Here is a 22818-nt window from a genome sequence, read left to right as displayed (position 1 = left end):
CAACCACTCCTTATGAGAATGCTGTCTATTATCATTGCCATTAAAAACAGCATACCCTGAAATATATTTGGTTTAAAATAATAAAAAAATACAGCAAATAACACTGTATTAATTTAGAATCTATATAATTCATTTCATTCCCACAAAAAAAAAAAAAAAAAGGCAATCTGTTCTGTACAGAAGGAAATAAAACCCTCTTGCTTCAACCCTAGACATAACCCAGCCAAACTTCACTGCAAATGCCATGTATATAGCTCCTGTGGAAACTGCTTAATTGCTTACTGGGGAAATGGGTGTATGTCAACCGTTCAAAAAGCAGTGAATAAAGATCACACCACAAACCAAAAAGGAGTAGCAGTATTTATGGTAAGTGGTTTCCACTGGTGTTTAATATGAATTTCAAGATGGCTTATTAGAAATATTTAGTCATTAATAAACAGCAGAATCTGCCGATTAGCTGACTGGTGAGCAAACAAAACAGTATCACAGAAACATTCAGGTTGGAATAGACCCTCAGGATCACCAAGTCCTACTCTACAACGTAGCATTCCAATGCTTCATTGGCTATTTCTCATACAAGAAACTTTTCCCTAGTGTCACTAAGAGTCCCTGCTGTCTCTCCGTCTGCCCTGCATTTCAGTGGTCCTCTTCAGATTCAGTGGACTTGTAGATACGGCACAAGCACTTGCTTTGGTTTTGCTGGGGAACAAAAAAAACACAACACATTTTTAATAAGAGTTAATTGTTATGGACTACATTCTTAGCAATTAGCATAGGAAGAAAGGTTGGTTGCTTTCTATAATTTACGTCTGTCTTGTACTTGCTTAAAAACTAAGCAAGGTCTAAACCAGTAAGTACCATTTTCGTGTATAGGTATACATAAAAGCAAAGCAATACAAGCGTAGATGGGCAAAAATTATACACTATTAATAAGGCAAGCCAAAGCCAATGAAGCCAAAGCTCAATTCTAACAAGATTACCTAATTGCTAAGAATGTTTATCAATATGGTGATAGGCCATTTGTATACTTTCACAATTCTGCTTCAACAGCATAGAATGCTATGCTGAACCAAAATAAAAATTTAAAAAATAATCTGCAACTACCAATAAAAATGTTTAGTAGTTACATATTGTGTTTTTCTATAAATGTATACAGTTAGATATTTCAAATATATATCTGATTAAAGGAGTAACTTCAGATTTCAAAAGTGAAATTTCCAACCTTCTTCTATGCTGGAAACACTTTGTTTGACATATCCTAAATTTTCTTTCCCCCAGAAATTAATTAACGGTAAGCCACTTTAAACTGCACTTCCTCTATAGTTGTCTATGTCTGTCTTCTTTCATTTCAGTAGTTCTACTAGCCTTTCTTTTGCCATGTCTGTAATATGAGTTTTCCCAACTAATACAGATAATTAAAAAGTATGTTAAAAACATGTAATTGATTAAGATTTTTGAAAACTCAAAGGTCATGAAGCCAAAATACAGAAAGTTCTACTCAAATTCAAAAGTTCTTATTGGCAACCATGCTTTTGTGCGTTTCCCCTTCTATCAATCTTACAAGTATTCAGGCTAGTTACAGTTCACTTTACAGTGGATATGCTACAATTAAAAATAGTAGCTGATCTTATTGCTTCTAAACCAGACACCATTATTCTAAAAGCAGCAGCCAATACTTATGCTGCAAGGTATGGAAGAGATGTAGCCAGTTTTGCTCAAGGTCATACTGAATTCAGGGTTTGGTTTCTTTCGATGTCACATTTTTGTTAAATTAACAACATGGCATATTAAAATCTTGCCAGAATCAACATATCAGTGTAAAAGTCAAAGCAAACATTTCATTAGCCTCTACACATGGAAAATCTACATCACACACATGAATAAGACTGCATGATGCTCTAAAGCTTGTCATCACTATCACTCCCCTGGAAAATTCTACAACTGAAAACGCTTTGTACTTAAAGGTATTACACACTCAGAAGTCACCATTAATAGCACAGGGTAGCAACCTAGTTAAGACATAAGCAGGTATTTATTCACATTTCCCATGCAGATGCTACAGTATCTTAAGACTTGGGGGTTGAAAAAACACAGCAAAGATTGATACCATAACAGTTTTATTGCACGTTCAAGTAATACCATTGCTAACTGAAGTTTCCCAAGTCATTTAATTCATAAAACAGTATCTTACTCTAACAGGAGTTTAGAATATCCCACAAATGAAGGATCAGGCCTTAACTTCAAAGACCCCTTGTTGCATCTCTTACTTGAAACAGATCTAGGTTTATGGAAATTAAGCAGGTTCCTCATCTGTCAAAGGGGATGAAGATACCTACCATCTAAATGTAGATTTTTTTTTCCTAGAGGCCAATCAGTTCTACTTAGCTTAGCAGCTAACAACTTGCAAAAAATAAGTTGTCAATTGTGACATGCTTAACCTTCAGACTAAAACAAAAGCAAGAGACTTTGAGCGTCACTATATTAATGGTACTCAAAATTGCAGCCATGTTATGTGTTACATGCATCCTCTATCCTTACTGGAAAGATTTGGTTTATTAATTCACCCATTTCTTGTCCTTTCCTCCTTCTCACCAAGTGATTGTACAATTATATTTAATTAGCAGAAGTGGTATCTTAAAAATACTACCTCAACAGCCTACATCTGAAAAGAGTGTTTCCATTTTGGATTTCTTCTTAAAAGCACTTGATATCCTAGTGTAGCCCTGTCCTTTTACTGTCTCTCCACAGGGTCCATGCAAAAACACTGTTATTTTTTCTAAGCCCTAAGAAAGCAACCTCTCTCTGTAAAATTACCTTATAACAATACTAATAAAAGGTACTCTGTACTACTCTTTTTTGATCCTCCATCTAGCATAACTGATGTATCATAAAAATGATGCTTGTATTTATCCAGGTAAATGTTCACTATTTGGCTTCAGCACTAGTTTGGCATTTTAGTAGCTCTTTTATACATGATGTTCAGTTCACAATCTATGGCACTTTAAATATATGTCAGTAAGCTGCTACAGAAACTTGAGTTTGGCCTGCTTCTGATGAGCACGTAGATGGAATACAGAGACTTCAGAGCAGTAAGTCAATCACAGTGGAGGACACAATCATTGACTAATCTGATACCTATGCATATCACATGTGGTTAGTACGAAATGACAATTTCAAACCAGAAAGAGACTTTGTCTTCATTATTTATGCACTAAGCAATTTCCCCTCAAAGCCGAAATACAGTTGTGTATATCACTTTTTTGCCTATAAAGCATGTCAGAAACGCCTTTTTTATTTCCACACACACATACATTTAAAAAAAGAAAAAGAAAAAAACAGGGAAAGATTTTTAGTTCAATGTATTTCTCCTTTCAGTGGCTAGCACAAGATTTATAGGAACTATACATACTCAAACTTTCTTCAGTTTCTGGAGTTCATTGTACAATTATCTGTAAGTGTGCCTTTGGTGGTTTCTTCAGAATTATTCAGAGACAGCAGCAATGGTTTCTGGAATTTGCTTTGTATCCAAACTCGCTGCATTTTCACTTTTTTCTTCCTGTTTACTTGCAATCGCCGATCAACTAAATTCTGTACTTCAGTTAATCCAGCCAAGCTGAACATGTTCCATACCTCATCTATTTTCTCATATGAAAAATCATTGTAATAAAAAAAAAAAGGAAAGAAAAAAGAAAAAAAAGACATTTGTAGAATGCAGTAATTAACAACCTGCAGTCAACCAAAGATGGAATTGAATATATTGATTTTAAAGATCAAGGAAACTGCCTGTAAGACTTTTGTTAGAGATTCACTTTCTCAGCTCTTGGTTTACATTACACTAAAAAACATTATGTTGAGGTCCACTTTGGTTATTACTCATGGCATCCATAGAACCTTTCTTCAGAGGGTTCAGTATGCCACAGTTGAGGAAAACAAATGCATGCTATTTGGTCACTGTTCTCATATTATTGAGATAAAGTGCTTTCACGTCTGAAAATGACAATCCACACATTTATGCCATTATTTCTCTAGTCAGTACCTCTTGAAAAGTTTCCTTGTCATAAGTAAGTACAAAACAATAGATTCAAAAATTGAGAAGGCTCTTTGAGTTCAAGTGATTTCCCATATATAATCCCAGATTCTCTCTTTCTCACTTAAAAATTACTCAGGCTGGGATAAATCCTGATCCATCTCTACTGCTTGTAAATCTAGGCAGCAGAGGGTAAAAGAAAAAATAAAACATTAAAATGAGAAAAAAAAGTATTGTGATGCTCACTTTCACAATTCCCAGTAGCTGGGCTGAAATATACCAGTCTAAGCTTACTGCCAACAGAACCAAGGGAGTGGACAGGCAAAGTGCAATAGTATCCATAATCAGGAATATAAATTTAGCTCCTGCAGAAAGAGCAGCCTCATAGCTCATATATACCAACACTGCAGAGCAAAGTATCAGAGCACTGCTACAAACTGTCCTTCCAAGCACATTTATTTCAATTTTAAGAAAGAAATCAAGTACATCTCTAAATAGCAAAATGGAAGCATCCCATTAAGCACAAGATACTTAGACAAATTTCCAGTAATGTCTGCAAGCAATTTTGCAGGCCCCAGATGCAACGAGTGTACACATAAAGGCGATTTTTCCTTTCAGTAGTTATCTTTGGGCTTTGTAAAAGCAGAAAAAGAAAAGTAAAAGCCAGTAAAACCTTCCTTAAATTTCTAAGATGAGTTTTCATAATTCAAATAATCTTGAGAGGCACTTAACCCTTTCTACAAAAATATGCCATTTCTTACCTTTAGTAAAGAAATATACTCTGGTTCCATCTCCTCGTACATAAAAATTGTCTGACAAGCAGTGACCTAAGAGATCAGAGCAGTAATGAAAATGGACATGTAACTTTTTGATTAAAAAGTTAAAATGAACAACGAACTACAAAAACATTCAGAAATTACCTTTTTTAAAACGAAGTTGTGCTGTATCATATCTTCCATAGTCTCGAAATAACAACATTCCTCCAGGTTTCAGTAGTTTAGCCAACCTATTTACAACCCCTTGCATCCTTAGAAGATAGAGAGGATACTGGTGAAATTTGCAAACAAAACTGATTTTTTTTTCTAGATGCTTAGAATATACATTCATTTTGAAAACTACAGCTAGAAGTGCCTATATTTACTATAGAAATCCAGGCACTAGTGAACAGGAAGAACTCTTTACCAAAAATCCTATTCACCTAATTGTTGAGGTTGGAAAGAGGAATCCAGTCTGGGAGAACTGGAGATATTGCTGGTTAGAGGAAAGTCTGCATCCTCCAAAACGCTTCCAAGTTTGTGAATCTTAGTGGTGTATAACACCAGTTATTCGTCACCAAGATACACCAGCCTGCAGTATGTATGACAGGAGTAGGTACCATACAGAGTAATCTTTCTCCTTCGCTAGAACACAGAATCTTCATTCTCACTTTTTAACCTTACCTTGGAGCTTCTTATAAAATACATTTGCATTACTTTGCCAAATGTTGCTAATGAGTAATGGGTTGGCTTTGCCTCACTCTTTCAGAATAAACTGAAGGTTTTCCACATTCATGAAAGACCACAAAAGGCAGTCTGCACCTGGCAGGCTGCAAGGTAGAAAAGTTCACTTCCCCAATTCAACATGTTCTCCCACAAGGAAGCAGACAAACCATGTAGAAGATGTGGAGCCAGAGAGAATGCTAAATGAATGGAAAAGAAAGGCAGGGTGCTGTATCTGAAAAGAGTGAAGAAGGTCAAGTCCTTCTTAACTATACAAAATCAGCATACCATTATGTGTACCAAGAGAGCACCTTTATACATCACTGTTTCTCAGGTGGCCTTGCCACAAGAGTATCAGAACTCAAGCAATAATGCAATTTGGTCCTTATGCAGCACCAGTGCAGGCATCTCACCTACACTTAAGCAACAGAATTACGAGGTAGTTCAGCAGAAAAGATTGTCATATTTCCAAACAATCAAACCTAAAAAGCAGTATAGACTTTTTAAGCATGGAATTCCTTTAGAGGAAGCTAAGTGCTTTAAAAGTTGTCCTTTTCACTAATGCTCAACACAAGCAATCAAGTGTGTTGCCAGACAGAAAAGGCAGAACCACCTGAAAATAAGAGACTGTTCAAGATTTAGAGACAGATTTAGAGACTTCACCTATGTAAATAAGTTCTGTGCACACAACAAAAATGTACATTCAGAAAAAAAAAACCCACTAGAAATCTCATCCTGTAGGACTAGAGCATGTTAATTATATAGCTCGAAGAAAGCTTAATACCTTTCAAATTTTGCTACCAACTTTTAAGAGGGAACTTCTAACAGAACTGAAGTGTGTTAAAAATGGGGTATAAAAGTAGCAATTATTAAAAACTAAACACAATAGCCTGAAGAGAAAGCACTAAGTAACCATTGTTCTGAATACAAATGTGTTCCTCATGTATTTGTCAAGTCTCTCAAGTGCATAAGTTCTGCATCATCATTCTCTTGGTTTGCTTTTTAATTTCCCAAAGTTTCCAGAAAAGAATGTATACTGAGCAAGATATATCTGGATTACATTTGCTTTTATGCAGTTGTTTTAATTCTACAAGATGACAGTAATAACTAACAAATCTTTGGAAAGTAGGTCTTACAACACAGGTAATTACATGGAAATTTTTATGGGGATACACACATACACAAGCATCCATGCCAGCCTTTAGATGCTGACATGGGGAAAGAAAGAGATAAAAACATTCTCAAATGACTAATAGGAAAAGACTCAACAAAATTCTGACAAGACATCTGAATATAAATGCATTAACAACAAAAGGAGGACTTAGGAGAATCTCCATCCTTTATTGGATGAGGTGGGAAACACAGGGACCAAGGATGACAAAAAGGCCTTCTTTAATTCAGTCTTTAGTAGCAGGACCAGTTATTGGAGAACCCAGCTGACTGGACAGTGGGGACAAGGAGCAGAATAGAATCCCCATAATTCAAGAAACAATGGCCAGTGATGTACTACACCACTTAGACACCCACCAGTCTATGGAGCTGGATGGACTCTACCCAAGGGTACTGAAGGAGCGGGCAGAAGTGCTCCTTTACATCATTAATCAGCAGCCATGATCTAAGCAGGGAGGTCCCAGTTGAGGTTAGCAAAAGTGACACCCATCCACAAGAATGGGGGAAGGTTATGGAGCAGATCATCTTGAGTGCCATCATGCAGTACATACAGGACCATAAGGCAATCAGACTCAGCCAGCATGGGTTTATGAAAGGCAGGTGTTGCCTGATGAACCTGATGTCCTTCTATGACCTGTTTAGTGGATGAGGGAAAGGCTGTGCACATTAGGGCTGTGCACACCCAGACTTTAGAAAAGTTTTTGACACTGTTTCCCACACTATTCTCCTAGAGAAACTGTCTGCAGCGAAAGGAGTCACAAGCAGTGTTCTCAAGGCTCAGTATTGGGGTCAATTCAGTTTAATATCTTTATATCAATGATCTGGACACGGGAATCAAATGCACCAGCAGGAAGTTTGCAGATGACACCAAGTTAGGTGGAAGTGTTGACCTGCTTGAGAGTAGGGAGACTCTACAGAGGGACCTGGACAGGCTGGATTGATGAACTGAGGTCACTTGTATGAGGTTCAACAAGACCAAGTGCCAGGTTCTGCACTTAGGTCACAAAAACCCCATGCAATGCCACAGGCTTGGGGCAGAACAGCTAGAAAGCTGCCCAGCAGAAAAGGACCTGGGGATGCTGGTTGATAGATGGTTGAATATGAACCAGCAATGTGCCAAGGTGGCCCAGAATGACCACAGCATCATGGCTTGTATCAAAAATAGTGTGGCCACCAGGGCAGTGACTGTCCTACTGTACTCATCAATGGTGGGTCCAAATCTTGAATAATATGAACAAGTCCTCTGAAGAGTGGCTGAGGGAACTGCAGCTGTTTGGCCTGGAGAAAAGGAAGCTGACTGGAGACCTCACTCTTTAAAACTACCTGTAAGGAGGTTGGAGCAAGGTGGACGTTGGCCTCTTCTCTTAAGTAACAAGCAAAAGAATAAGAAAAAGTGGCCTCAATTTGTGCCAGAGGAAGTTTTGATTCAATATTAGGAAAATTTTCTTCACTGAAATGGTTGTGAGGCACTAGAACAGGCTGCCCACAGAAGTGGTGGGGTCAACATCCCTGGAAGCATTTATAAGACATGTAGATGTGGTGTTGAGGAATGTGATGACTTGGTAGTGCTAGATTAATGCTTAGACTTGATCCAAAAGGTCTCTCCCAACCAAAATGGTCCTATGATGCCTGCTTCTACAAAGAAATTGAATTAATGCATCTCTACTGTCCAATTTCTTCCAGGCAGCATCACTGCAATTACAGAGATCTGAAATCTACTGCTTGAATTGTTTTTGAAATCTGGACTCAGGCTTTGCATGACTCATGGGATCATCTCTGAACAAACAGGAAGGAGAATATCCTATATGGGGAAAGATTTTTCTGAAAAGCTAATCATTAATAACCTGGGCAGCAAGGCAGGGAAACAGTTCTCAGACTCAGGCAAATACTGTTCTGTTTCCAAGCCGATTTTAATGACATTCTTAAAGTAATAAATCTATTACCACACATACAGCATGTATTTCCCTTCATAAAATCTAGTTAAAGGAAGAGTTAAGGAGTTTAACTTGCATGCCCTATTTTGCATTTTTCCCCATTAAAAAAAAAAGAACATTTGCACAATCAGTCAGCCTTAAGAGTCATAAAGTGTGCTTCATTAGACATTGAGATGCATTAGTAGCAAGGCTTACAGCACTCAGCATAAGACTGCATAAAAATTAGATCAAGTTTTCTTAATCCAAACAAGTTACAAAATTCCTGATGCATTTTGGTTTAAAAGGCCTGCATGTAAGTATTTGCATGTGGCTAAATCAGCAACCTAAGTCTTTATGGACAAATTGTGAAGTGTTAAATCATGAATGTTTGGGTTTGATCACTAATTTCCTTCTAGATTTTTTTTTAATTTTATTGAATCACTATCACTTCTAATTCTTTTAATAGTTACATTACAACCTTTGTATTTTGATGGAGGCAGGAGGCTCACTAATGAATTAGCCTTATCAGCTTTTCTCTTGAAGTCTGAAAATGGGAAACAGCATTTAAAATACCTTGGTTTGTATTTAACAGCATTTAAAATACCTTGGTTTGTATTTATCATAGCTTACTAAATAATAAAGTAAATATTCAACATCATCTTTTGCTATTCTTGAAAACCTCCAGTAACCCAGTTGCTCTGCCCTTTAGTCTCCATTTACCTGTCAGGATGAATAGTAGAGAGCACAAAGACAAGGAGAATGACATCCAGGGTCTCATCTGGAAAAGGATAGCGTGAAGTATCATCACACACATCATGAACAAAGGCAGAACACCAGGCTGAATTGTAGGACGAATGTGACTGTCAAGAAAAAGATAAAAACAGGTATAGAGAGAACACTAGCAGTTAATACGTTTACTGTGACTCAAGAAACTTTTTTTCTTCCATTATTCAGCATTGTAAAACATCTCATATAAAAGCCTATTCTGTCCAGTATCTTACTCAAGCTGAGAAGCAAAGCTCAGTGATGGCATTCATTCCTCTCTGCATAGAGTAAGACTTTGTTCTTTGGAATATTGAAAACTTCACTTAAAAGTTGTCAAAGCAATCACATTCTTTTTCATGAAGATGGCTTCCTGGCAGCCTCCTGAATTACAGCTTATAATGTAGTCTAAAGCAAGCATATGAATTACCTTTACCAGCTCCACTGCTCCTGAAGCAAAATCACAACAGTACAGAAAGGTTCCAGGTGTACTGCTAGAAAACAAAACCAATGTTAAAAAAATTACTATTATAAAAGATGAAAGTCTACATCAGTGTTCATGAAACTACAGAGGGCCCTTTGGGGCTCTCCACAGGTTTGATCAAGCATACCCTATTGATGTCTAGCACATGGAAAGCCACATAGGTTGTAATGAACCAATAGGGCAGACAAATTCATACGAAAACCAAAAGGCACTTAGTATAAAAAGGAGAATTATAGCATTGTTGGGGAGGAAGTGAAAAGGAAAAGAAGGTCACACAGGGCTGTCAGGACTGATGAGAATGTCCTGGTGTTGCATTACATAAATTCACATTAATAGGTCACATTTTCTTACAGAAGCACTGCAGTAAGTCTCTATCATTAACCCATGTATGCAATTTAATTAGCAATATGATTTGGGCAGGCATGGAGTATTGCAAAAATCATCCACAGCTCTGGTGGTTCAGGTTCCCATGTGTCACCTTGCTGTGCCTTTGATTAGATGCAGTATTGGTTGTCTCCCTCCATAATTCCCTTTGTTTTGTAAGCCAAGATGAGTAACAATTTATCCTTCCTTTCCCATTCAAGAATAAGGCAGTTGCAAATTTCCTTATACCTTTCATCAGACACTAGTAACTAGGGAGAAATTTTTCTCACCCCCAAAATATTCATTTAAACAAAGTTGAGAAACGTACCAAGATTTTGATCAATTAATCTCTCTTCAGAAAATATTTGAAATCTTGAACAGAGTGCCCGTAGTATCTTGCACTATTATACACAGCTGTCCTACCAGCTTTTTCTAAAACTGGAAGCCAAGTGGATTAAAATGTTTCAGAGATTTAAATAATGCAATACAGGACTTGTGCCTTCCTTGACACTAAAACCTGACAAAATGCATCATTCAGATTCAGAAGTAACATTTCTGGTAAAAAAGTAACTTCTTACCAGTAGATCCCATGCCATTATCTACCCTCTCTGACAGTGATCTTCTGAAGAGATACCTGGTAGCTTTATGATGACAGATAAAACAAGAGCATAGTTCACCTGCCTCAGATTAACTACAAGAAATCAGTCTGAATGCACCTGAAGACAAACCTTCCCTTCAAGACTAGGGTTGATGAGCATGAGAAGTATCCTGTACTGATGCTACTAACATCTGAGATCTGCAAGGAATTCAGAATTTCAGTAAACCAGTACACTCAACACTTCCTGTAGCACTGGCCTACTAATAATATTTGAAAAAAATGAACAAGATCAGAATAGAACTTTTGCAGTTGAAAACCAAGCATACATACCACAGAACTTTCAATATAGGAAAGACACTGTTTCCAGCACCACAACCAACCTAAAATCAAAAGGAAAAAAAAATTTTGTCTCACATTATTTGGTAGGTAAAACCAATTACACTTAAGGTCTGTTGGGGCAGAAATGGGATAAACAGCTCACATCACAATTCTCAAATCACTTCTATGACCACATTTCACCTCAGTGCCTTTCTAAGGTTAAGAAAGAATCTCTTTCAAACTGCATATGAAAAATGCAATATTTTTATCCACTTTCACCATTTGGTAAGAACACATCAAGCATTTGTACTTCAAGACAGAATTTTCCTTAGGAAATCAGAAACCCAACTCCTAGTGAAAATGGAATCTGACAATCTAGCCCTAAACTCTGGTTTGGGAGAAACTGTAAAGGGAAAACAAAGCCCATATCAAAGGTTTCCCTGAAACTTTCTGCCATAAGTGAATGTAGCACATCAAATTCTAAATTTTTACTTTCTAAATGCATACTAAGCCTCTTTATCAGCTTTTGAGAAATTTGAGTTGTATCTGATGGGTAGAATATTTGTAGTGCATTACCTCTAATATTCTGTAAGTGGCATTGCTACCAGGAAAGGATTCTAGCCTACCAACTTTCTCTTCACAGTTTTTGCCCTGAGGATTGTCCGTAAGAGATTTTGCTTGGGTTTTATTACATATGTATTCTTGTACAGAAGTAGAACCACTTCCATAATTTTTCTTCTGATATTTTTCTCCTTCTTCAAGCATTCCATTTTTGTGTGAAAAACTCTTGATACTACTTATTTTTGTTTCTTCTGGAGATCTTTCTTCTGTTTTCAACTCTTCTCTCTTTTTTTCAGGAAGAATTTCTGGAAACTCCAGAAACAGCCAATTGCGATCCTTGAAAAAGTTATTTTTGTGTGTCTTGTAAAATTCATTCCAATATTGACTGGCTTCTCTCTCATATTTATCTGAAATTAAAACAAAACAAAAACTTGGTGAATATGAGTGTCTTGGTTTGAGTTAGAACAGAATGAACTCTCTTTGGTGATTTTACTTTTCAGCTCAGTCTCTTCTAAGTAACTGCACTTTCTGGAATTAACAGCACATTTTCACAGATGGTGTCTGCTTCCAGTAGTGATAACACTCAATCTCTCTACTTACTACCAAGGACTGGTGTGCAGGCCAAGGTCACTGCTAGACCTGCTGTACTGCTTTGCGGGGCAGAGCAAAAGGCTGCAACTGCAGGGAGGAGCAAACAGGACCCTAAACTGGCCAGCAAGGTATTCCATTCCATATATGTCACATGCAGTATAAAGCTGAGGGATCACAAGGGTCTAACTCTCTTCTTCAGCGGCCAGTGCCAAGGACTACTCTATCCACTATGCCTTCAATCCTGATCCATGAATACCTGAATCAAGTTCCAGAATCCAGATGCTATCTGCTGCTGAATTCAGCCTGGGACTTCTGCCACAGCATTACTGGTGATGGTGATGTAACTGCCATCCAGGGGGCTGGATTTGATAAGGGGTTTGCATATACTTAATTTTATAGTTGTAATTAAAGTAGTTCTAGCTTTCTTTTCCAATCTGTAAGTCTCTCTCTCTCTCTCTTATTCTCTTTCTTAAACAAGTTTTCCCATCTCAAATTGTAAAAGCAACTCATTTAATCAATCATAGAATCATAGAATTGTTAGGCTTGGAAGGGACCTCAAGGATCACCTAGCTGCAACCCCCCTGCCATGGGCAGGGGCACCTCACACTAGATCAGGTTGCCCAGAGCCACAACCAGCCTGGCCTTAAAAACCTCCAGAAATGGGGCTTCTACCACCTCCCTGGGCAAATTGTCCCAGTATCTCACCAATCAAAAGGTATCAATCTTTTTCCTATTTAAGAAACATTAAACTGAAATTAATTTCATGATTTATGAAACTATGAACAACTGCAGATTTGTTACTTGCTAGTCATATTTAAAAAAAAACACCATCAATTAGAAGTCCAGTTCTGTGAACTGGAGTGGTAAATGCTGCTGCATAGTCAATAGACTGTAATTCACTCTTAACATTTAATAATACAGTTTTGACAGAAAAGAACACAGTCAGAAGCAGCATATTGGCTTTCTTACTTTCAAAACACTTCAGAGAGTCTTACAATACAACTTTGTGTTAACTCTTAGTTCATAAAACATTATAAGTGAATGCTATAATGTCAAACAATAGGACTGGAAGGGATTTCACCCAGTCAGGGAATTCATGCCCTTTCTCCACAGAAAGTGTCCAACTTGTTCTTAAAATACCACCTTCATACAGATTTGACAACTTTCTTCAGTAACATATTACAGTCCTTCACCATCTGTACAGTTAGAAACCTTTTCCACTACCTAACCTGAAATTTCCCCATTTCAATTTAAGTTCAGTCATTCTTGTCACATTAACCAAGTAGATAAAGCAAAGATTATTCAATCCTCTTTGTAACACCTATATACTTATTATATGATAGTTATATACTTATTTGAAGACTTTTACTTTGCCTTCCTAAGCAATCTTTTTTCTAGATTGCCTAAATCTCTCCTTTTTTACACATAAGTCATGATTTTCAGACTTCTGAGCATTTTCATTTTTCTTCTCTAGATTCTCTCCAATTGATTTACTATTTTTTGGTGATGTATTCTGGTAAAGGCATTATCACTGCAGAGCAAAAGGAGTATTTTATGAGGCTTACAGGCTGTAATCCTGTTTATAACTCCCAGCTTGCCATTTTGCAACAGCATGACACTGCTGATTCAGCTAGTGATTCACCACAACCCTCAGATCTTCTGCAAAATGACTACCAAGTCAATTGTTCCAGAACCTACTATTTTTTCAAGGAATTATTCTAAGCAAAGCATTCTGCACTTATTTTTGGCAAACTTGCATCTTTTGGCTCCTTTTTTTTTTTTTTTTTTGCCAGAATCCTATTCTTCACCATACTTGAAACACCACTTAATATCAAGTCTCCCATTTCCTGAGGTCACTAAAGAAAATACTAAACAGAACTGGACATAGAACAAAATGTTTTTCTATCCAGCACAGCTTTCCATTCTAAAATGATCTCTAGGAATATTCATTCACCTGGAAGCAGATTCATTAGCTCTAAGCTTTCCTAACTTGCTTATGAAAATGTCACATAAAGCAAGTTAGAAGCTTCACAAGAGATAAATTTCAAGATGCCTGCTAGTTTTTCCCTATCCCCAGGGCTTGTAACCTTCATCAAGAAAAAAATGAGTTTGATTTTACAGGATTTATTCCTGAAAAATATTTGTTGGCTGCTATTCATCTCTCCTTTCTTTTTCCAAACTGCGTGTCTGCAAGCTCTGGATTATCTCTTCCAATATTTTTCCAGGAACTGAAACTAATTCTCTGATTCTTTTCCGATTTCCCCTTTTATAAACAGTAAATATTCCCTTTTCTGCTTTCCCAGTCATCCACATACTCTATGGATGTACTTTCTAGCCTGTTCTTTCTCAGTACAAGAACAAGATCTTTCGTCCTTCTCACTAGCACTGATTATGCTAGCCACTGGACTGCAGTTAACCCTTGCAAATGAAGGCTGACAAAAAAAGTTCTTACAGCTTTTTCGATGTCTCCATTCCTCCTCCCTCTTAAGTATCAAACCAAATCTTTTTCTTGGCTTTTTTTTCCTCCCTTCATTCTGAAAGCATTTACAGAACTGATGTCTCTTGCTGAGTGTAGATCATATAGTGTGTTGCCTTTTTCATTTTATCCCTACTCACTTATATTGACCCATTAATTTTTTTAATAAAATGCACAGAGTAAATATATGCTGCATTTCTCCCACTCCCATTTAAAACTTAATATACTATTTCCTAATTCACTACAGCTTTTCAGAAATAAATAAGGCTGAGAATTATCATTAGAGGCACAGACAGGCAGTGGGAAGTAGCAAGAAAGTGGCAGAATGCCTTGTCCTAGAAATCTGCATAATTTTTAAAATTCAACATTTAATACATCCAGCTGTATCATTAAAGGGCAAGACCCAGCCAAGCAGAGTAATTGTACAGACCTGTTTCATAATGCAAGTGCAGAGTTCATTGAGGTCATATACACCAGATTTCAATAGCATAAGTTACACCTTCATAGATTGCTCAGCTTCAGTATAAACCCCAAATCTTCTATTCAGAGGTTCTTAAATCATTAGAACTCCTTGTTATAGTCACTACTTTTCTACAAGTCTGCTCAGTTTTCCAGATTTCAGAACTGAAGGAAAGCAATTGCTAAAGTCTTACATAGATTCAAGCAACAGAACACTTTTTACTTTCCAGTCTTTTCACTGGTCACTCCTGCACCACTGTGCAATAATTATGCTTGCATTATTATTAGCCTTTTGTTTCCATTTTGTATATTTAAGTAGCCTGATTGCTAAATTTTCCAAAGCACGTAAAAATGACAAAACTAATAAGCGTATAACCTTTTGAGATAAAAACATCCCTTAGTCAACTGATTTTTCTCCTTAACAGAATCTTTCATACATCAGCATGTACGCCAAGAAGAAAATGGACACATTCCTAAGTAAATCAAATTCCTAAAGGCTGTATCATGAGTTCATTCAGTTTAACATCTCTTGTTTTAACAAGGCTCACCAGAACTATGCTGTTTTACTGGTATAATAGTATCATTTAAAAGTGTCTTGTCTTTTTCCCTTTACTGTAGTTTCTACAGCCCCAAAATAACCTGCTCATTAGCTTCAGCCTAGTTCATTGTTTACACAAATAGGCCAAAATGTACTTCCATTTGCAGAATGAAGCTGAAGCTTTCTGAAGGAACACTATCAGCAGTGCTCACCTATTCAAGTCCTAAACAGAGGGGCATTCACAGGGAATGTTCTTGGATTCTTGTATTTCTTGGCAAAAGACAAATGCCTGATTATTCCATTTCTCACCAGCACAAACTAAGTTCTAATTGATTGTAGATGAAGAATAAAAGGTTCCATGAGCCACATGGTTACACAGCTTACTTTTCAATCATGAGCCCTTTTTCAACTTCTTACACAAACCAAATGAAAATACTAGATGTCATTTTTGAAAAGCAAACATTGTACTCCCGCATTTAGATAAGGACTGTGAGAGGTAACAGAAAAGGGCAGGATGACAATCCCAGAACATTCGAAGTGCCACACATTCAAAGGGCACACGATCCAAGACACATTCAGAGGCAATTCCAATAAACTCCATGAGCTCTAGTTTCATCAGTGAAACTGAGTGCCGTATCACAGTGACACGATCTAAATTGAAAGGTTCAAGACACATTAAGTAAACTGAGGGACAAGACATCCAAGAATTGTTTCAGAGTATCTTTTTAATAAGGGAACAAATTAAAAATCCAGTCTTCTGTTACTATCAAGTTGATACTTCTTTAGCAGAGCTTGGGGTTTAATTTGCCAGTGTGAACTTAGTTATCATTTTTCAGAAATGCAGAATACATTAAGTTTTCCTTTTGAAGACACACATAAAATTCCTGTATGGTTTACAGAGCAGACTCTGCATGATGTAGCACTCCCAGCTCAATGTGCCCAAGGCAGTAAGTTGGGACCAGCTGGGATCAGTGCAACTTTCATGGCAGTTAACTGAAATACGGTGCAAAGTACAAACACTAGCTCTCTAAACAGTCCACAAATCATTAGAAAGCATTTGAATATTGTATGTGGGAGCTTTTATCCCCAGCACCCTAGCTGGCTGCAAATTCATTGCCTTTGATGAAGTAACAGTTCTGTGTAGCAGGAGTTTTATCCTGAAGAACTGCAAAAGGAGGAAGAACTCACAACAGCATCATAATGATGTACTGATTTTACATCAAGCCTATTACCCCCTACAAATACAAAATTGCTCAAATAAGTAACTGGATTGCTAGGAAAAAAAACAAACCAAACCAAACCACAAACTAAGACAATCTTTTGCGGCAACAAAGGTAAAAAACAAACAAACAAACAAACAAACAAAACCAACACCACAAAAAGCCCAACCAACAAATTTAGACAAAAGAATGCAGAAATAAAAAGATCATTCCTGCATTTCAGTGCATCTTAATATGCTTTAATAAACAGCATTAAAATAGGAATTTTTATGCTGTTATAAATTTGTTACCTTGGTCATCCCACTGGACTTTCACAAGTGAGTTCTCTGCTGCCTTTTGCTTGGCATTCTCCTCTTCTTCTTGTGACCACTGCATGTGGTCCCTGCAAAAGGCAATTGAAGAACAAGCCTTTAAATAGGATTTTCCATAATCTCTTTTTCCCAGGGAAAACAATCACAAATTAGCTACACTTTTTCAAATACATCTGAATGCAAACAAATGACCAGAAGGAGACTGACATTTTAAAACTAAGTTTCAGTGTACAATAGATAAAAATTAATTATTTGTTAGGCAAAAAATTCAAGTGATTAGGAAAAATCTTCCAGCTGCAAAGAGGCTGAAGTAGTATGCATTTTTTTCCTTAATAGTAGGATTAACTCATATCTTGTAAATTGAAGGTATTTATAGGAATGTAGTTTGTGTGTCCCATTAGAACTGATTTTGGATTGATATAGTACTAGATCTATTAACAAACACCCTGATGCAAGAAACTTTTCATATTACTAATGTTTATGATGAGGACGAAGGTCATTTAGCAAAGGAATGAGCTGTTCCTGAAACAAGGAATATAATCTACCTATTCAAGTGGAGCAGGTAGAACTGATTAACAGGCCTTTACTTATTTGGGTAATAGAGAAAGGAAACATATAAAAAAAGAACAAGACATTTCTTAAGGAAAACCCAAGCAGTGCTGCAATGGCTGCAGAGTCTAGGTTACCTATATTTGCTTGAAGTGGTTAACTAAACGCTTTATTATTACATTAAATGGTTACAGAACCAAGCCAGGATCTGACCCTGATGACAGAATTGCCTTCCCACAGATTCTGTTTGGATCAGGCCCCAATGGGGAGTGCCCAAAAACACTCTACTGGCAGCTTTTAACACATATCAGTTGTCCCTCCAAATTGCCCAGTCTGAACAGTTTTAGAAATCTGATTAATTTAGTAACATAATTCAAGTAATCTATTAGATCCTAATCCTACTGAAACCAATTAAGTAAAAGCCCATGACTTAAATTCCATTGGCTTATGGGAAAAGGAACAAGGTGCCAACCTGAGAAGAGTTGATTGATCTGAAAGCTAACGAGCATCTTCCTGTTCCATGCTTGGTGACATAGGTAATTTAATTGTTAGACCTTCACTGTTCCTCTTTTGTTAATTGTGGGAGACTAATTGCTACGTATTTGCTTGCCACGGACTTGATTTCCTCATCTCTACTGAAATATTTCTCATTATTGTCCCCAGGAGGTTGCCTCTCCCCTTCCTGTATTTGTTCCTATACCAAATGTTCCTGTGCAGTGTCAACGCTCTGACAGACATACTGTAGAAGAATAAAACTGAACAACCAAAGCACTACTGGAGGCAGCCATTATCTTGGAAAGACCTGCTGCCCTAGCTGCTGTTTTGACCTTGACCACTCTAGCCAGCTGAAACCAATGACTATTCTAATGGCAATACTATCTGTCAGAAGGGCTGACTCTATGATTTGCTCTGTTACAAGCTTTATCTGATCATTTTGAATCCATTATTGTGTGTTGGTCAGAATCCTTAAGGGTTCTACAGGCTATACTACAGGTGCCTTAAGTCCTCCATCTTCATCAATAACTTTTTTTCTTTTTTCCATTTTGTCCCTCCTTGGAAATTCATAAAGCTGAAGAAAGATCTCTTGGCTCCTTTCTAAAATTTTCCATATGGAAGACCCCAAACAGGAGTGCAGCAGCACTTACTGATTGAAGTCTGCAAAAGAGGGGACATAGCACAGTTTTTACACAAACAACATACACAGTTTGCATGCCTCAAGTGAAACAGCTCCTTCAGTAATATAGGCTAGATGGAACACAAAACACAGAATTCTAAGCACAGAAGTGTTTAAACACAGAAGTGTTTAAAGATCAACATTGACAGCAGCAAAGCAAGCTATCAGTCCTAACCACACCAGGAACTGTTATCATGAGTAGGCCTGACATTAGGTCAAGCAATGTTACTTTCAGTTCAACTTATTCAAGCTATCCCTTTTCCGTTAACTTGTTTGCTAACATAAGTTTTAATTATTTCAGAAAACTAACATGTTAAAACCATGCCAATTACTAACCTGAAGAGACTCACACATTTTTTGCTCCAATGTTTAGCATCATTTATTATTTCTCCCTCAAAAGGGCAGAAAAGCACCCCAGCAAATATCTAAAGCATTAGCACCCAAATTTAATTCACTCAGTATTCCTAGCAGCAATGGTAGTGGCTCTTGGCTCCCTGCCAAGTCACCCAGGCAAAAAGAAGGATGCCACTTTATAAAGTATCACAGATGAGTGGAAAACAAAAGGACACAAATCCTGATACATCAATGCTAGGGAAAATGGATCTCTTATGATCACCCTACATGATCTGCTTAGCTCAATCACCAGTCATCCTGATCCTCCTTACAGCCCTAGTGAGAATCCTGCTGATTCAGCCATCTTAAGATCCAAGAACCTATGCACTCCACCCTCCCACTTCATATCCAGGTTCTTGATTTATTAAGATCTTCACAACTTGCATGCAACCTTGCATGCTCCAACTTAAAAAAAAAAAACAAAAAAAAACCAATACAAAACCAAAAAATTGTTTCCTCTGCTTTCCCTTCTGAGCTACATAGATTAATCTGCAAATCCACCCTTGTTCCTTTCAATCCCAACTTTCAATACCAACCACCTGCATCATAACTCAGTGACTCTCTATTAGACCAAATGCTAGCAAGAAAACTGAAACTACACATCATCAGTTATTTGGAAGGAAATGAACAAATGAAGCCAAATTTGGATTTTATAGAAGTACAATGCTACAGATGGAGGGTGGGCCTTTTTCTTAAAATCTTTTTCTACTTACATTGGATAAACTACCTTTGAACCAACATTCACAGAAGTAGAAGATTTTTCCAACTACCTGGAGGCCCTGGTCTGGAATATGCTTAAAAAATACACCACGTATAGATTTCTGAAACATGGGGATAAACTTTACACTCTTCTAATATAATAACCAGCCATCTTCCAGCCTACTTGATCAAGGAACTTAAAGAAATATAGGTAACTTCAGATTTGGCCTTAGGTAATATGTGATGGGGAGCCCATGGTCCTCCCCTGGGAACGTCTAGTTTAGAGAACAGTAATAGGTGACACCTATTTGCTTATCTTGCCTCATAAAGTAAAGTCCCAATTTAAAGACTAAAATGAAAAAAATAATTTATTAACCAGAAGACAATCCTGTGTGTCACATTCTTCTTTTAAGATCTTTATATTTGTCATAAATACGCTAGCCAAAAAATGTCTTTTAAGACATTTAAGCGTATTTATGACATATTCATCAGAATTTTACTAAAATAAACTTTTGAAATAATTTAGATTAAAAAGTAACACGGATCAATTGACAAATATTACTAAAACGAGTAACATTTTTAACATACAGCAAGTTGGAAATTCCATTTTAGAATAAAAGCTTGTCCTGTAACTTCTTGGACCGTTGACAGCAGGGGACACTTCTGAGGAAAGTGTAAGTGCACATAACTTTCATGAAGTAAACTTAAGCCATGAAACTTCTCATCTGTTACTCCTATGTTATGTTACTGATTGGTTATCATCAGCCACATCTACCTGCTTTTCTAATTTTACTAAATCCTTGATCTCAAAAATGGTGTGTGGCAGAATTAAAAATATATTTTAAAATTATGTAGCAAATAATTTCTGATATAGCTTCTAAATTACCCATTTCTCTTTCAATCAAATATTCCTTGTTCTTCAGTTATGAACTACAGGAACAAGAATTCCCAGTTTACAAACATATTACATAGATATTCTTCTGCTTTCTGGATAGATTTAGATATTCTTCTACCCTCCTAACATTTCCTGTATCACTTACTGCTTTGTATTCATCTCCACTCCATGGACAAAAATCCTAGCCTTTTCAATCTCAGTTTCCCTGCTGTCTTGACTAGCATTCACACTCTCTTCTGAGCCCCTATTAATCATAAAAATATCTTTCAGAGATGGAGATGTACTGCTGCAAATCAGGGCAAATCCTATTCTTGCTAACATTTACATGCTAATGTTTTTTCTGTTATTATATTGCTTATTTATATTAAGATTCTATTTACTTTTTATGACAATTGTGCATGAAATGGAAATCTCAGCTGCACTATCTGTAATGTCTTCAATACGCTTTTAGAAGAACATAAGTAATTTACATCTTGTTTTTGAAATGGTGTCAATTTTATAATACAGCTCTAATTCAGGATGGTACTTAACTAGTAACTTTCTGCCATGATAACATGGACTGCTTATCCTCAACTCTTACTGATCTATAATATTTTGCCTTAGCTAACTACTTGCTCAGCAGCTTTTTCTCCAAATCACTAAGAACTCATAAATGTAACCTCACTTGTGACAGTCTCAAATTCTCTCTACCACGACCTTTCAACATCTATTCTGGTATATATATACACCTACCCCATCATTCATCACAGCAAGTAATAAACAAAAAAACATGAAAATCAGCCTTAAAGAAACATCTCACCACATGTTATGCTCAAAAACCTTAGCAGGATCAGCTAAAATCCGTGATCCAAGTGGAACAGCTGGTCTTCTACTACTTTGGTGCCTCTGCTGCATCTTGCCTTTCCTCAGACAAAAAGCAGAAAGCCTTGTAATGAAATTCATTTTGTTCAGAGACCTGAAAACACAATTAACTCAAATTACAGTTTTGCTGTAACTTAATTGTTCATGTCACTTACATGAGAAACCAGTCAAATCATCAGACACCAATATCAACTTTAGTAATAATTTTTTACTATAATACCAATCTCAATGCTTTTGAGAAAACAGCAATATCCCTTCAGTGTGCTGAAAGACCAAGTAATCCCAAAGTAGACAGGGAAATTAAACCAGCTGAAAGATAAATTACTTATTACTTGGTATCATCTCAAGCAAGGAGGGGAAAAAAATACATACTAAAACAATAAACCAAGTTTAACACTGTACCTTTAAAGAAGAGGAGTGAAAAAGTGAAGAGGAAAGAAAACAACTGCTCTAGCGGGTATTATAATGTCATTGAGATTGACATTTTTCATCCCTCTCACCAGGTAACCATCTTCACAAGATATTGTTTCTTTCAAAGTGTAAACATTACACACCAGAAAGCCTTCCAAAACATCTGCCGTGTATTCTCCTGATCCGTGTTTAATGCCCTCTTTGAAATGAATGGTATTCAATGTTGAATTTCCACTAATCAAAATTATAAAGCACTTGAGATTTTTCTATTACATGCAAAATTCTCTCTTGTATTTCTGTATTCCAATTTTCTTGGTATCTCTTTATACAGTATTAATAATAAAAGATAACAAGTGTGTGTAGCCAGCACCAACATTTTGTCTTGGGCTTTTTTGCATATTCTTGTTAATGTAGGCTTTTTAGGATATGAGTAAAACAAAACAAAATACCCCTCCTCTTCCTTTTACCCTAATGTGCCTTTCTTTTCTCCTTCAAGTGCTCTGCATATGACTAGAAGTTACTCTTGGTCCTATTTTTTCCCTGCTGCTTCTATAGAAATCACACATA

At 36.8% G+C, this 22818-nt stretch overlaps 1 protein-coding gene across 1 annotated transcript; it reads right to left on the bottom strand.

The window, feature by feature from the left end:
- Positions 1 to 624: 624 nt before the first annotated feature.
- On the bottom strand, positions 625 to 21927 carry METTL8 (methyltransferase 8, methylcytidine). The gene is made up of 10 exons (XM_054381111.1): positions 21779 to 21927; positions 17249 to 17340; positions 11690 to 12081; positions 11126 to 11175; positions 9781 to 9844; positions 9309 to 9448; positions 4948 to 5054; positions 4789 to 4854; positions 3410 to 3635; positions 625 to 699 (listed from the first exon to the last, which is right to left on the bottom strand). The coding sequence occupies exons 1-9, from the start codon at positions 21919 to 21921 to the stop codon at positions 3421 to 3423; spliced, it is 1269 nt and encodes a 422-aa protein (XP_054237086.1). The 5' UTR covers positions 21922 to 21927; the 3' UTR covers positions 625 to 699; positions 3410 to 3420.
- Positions 21928 to 22818: the final 891 nt, after the last annotated feature.

The sequence above is a fragment of the Indicator indicator genome, chromosome 5 (genome assembly GCF_027791375.1).
Source record: "Indicator indicator isolate 239-I01 chromosome 5, UM_Iind_1.1, whole genome shotgun sequence".
Taxonomy (NCBI): domain Eukaryota; kingdom Metazoa; phylum Chordata; class Aves; order Piciformes; family Indicatoridae; genus Indicator; species Indicator indicator.
This window is presented reverse-complemented; position numbering and strand designations above follow the sequence as displayed.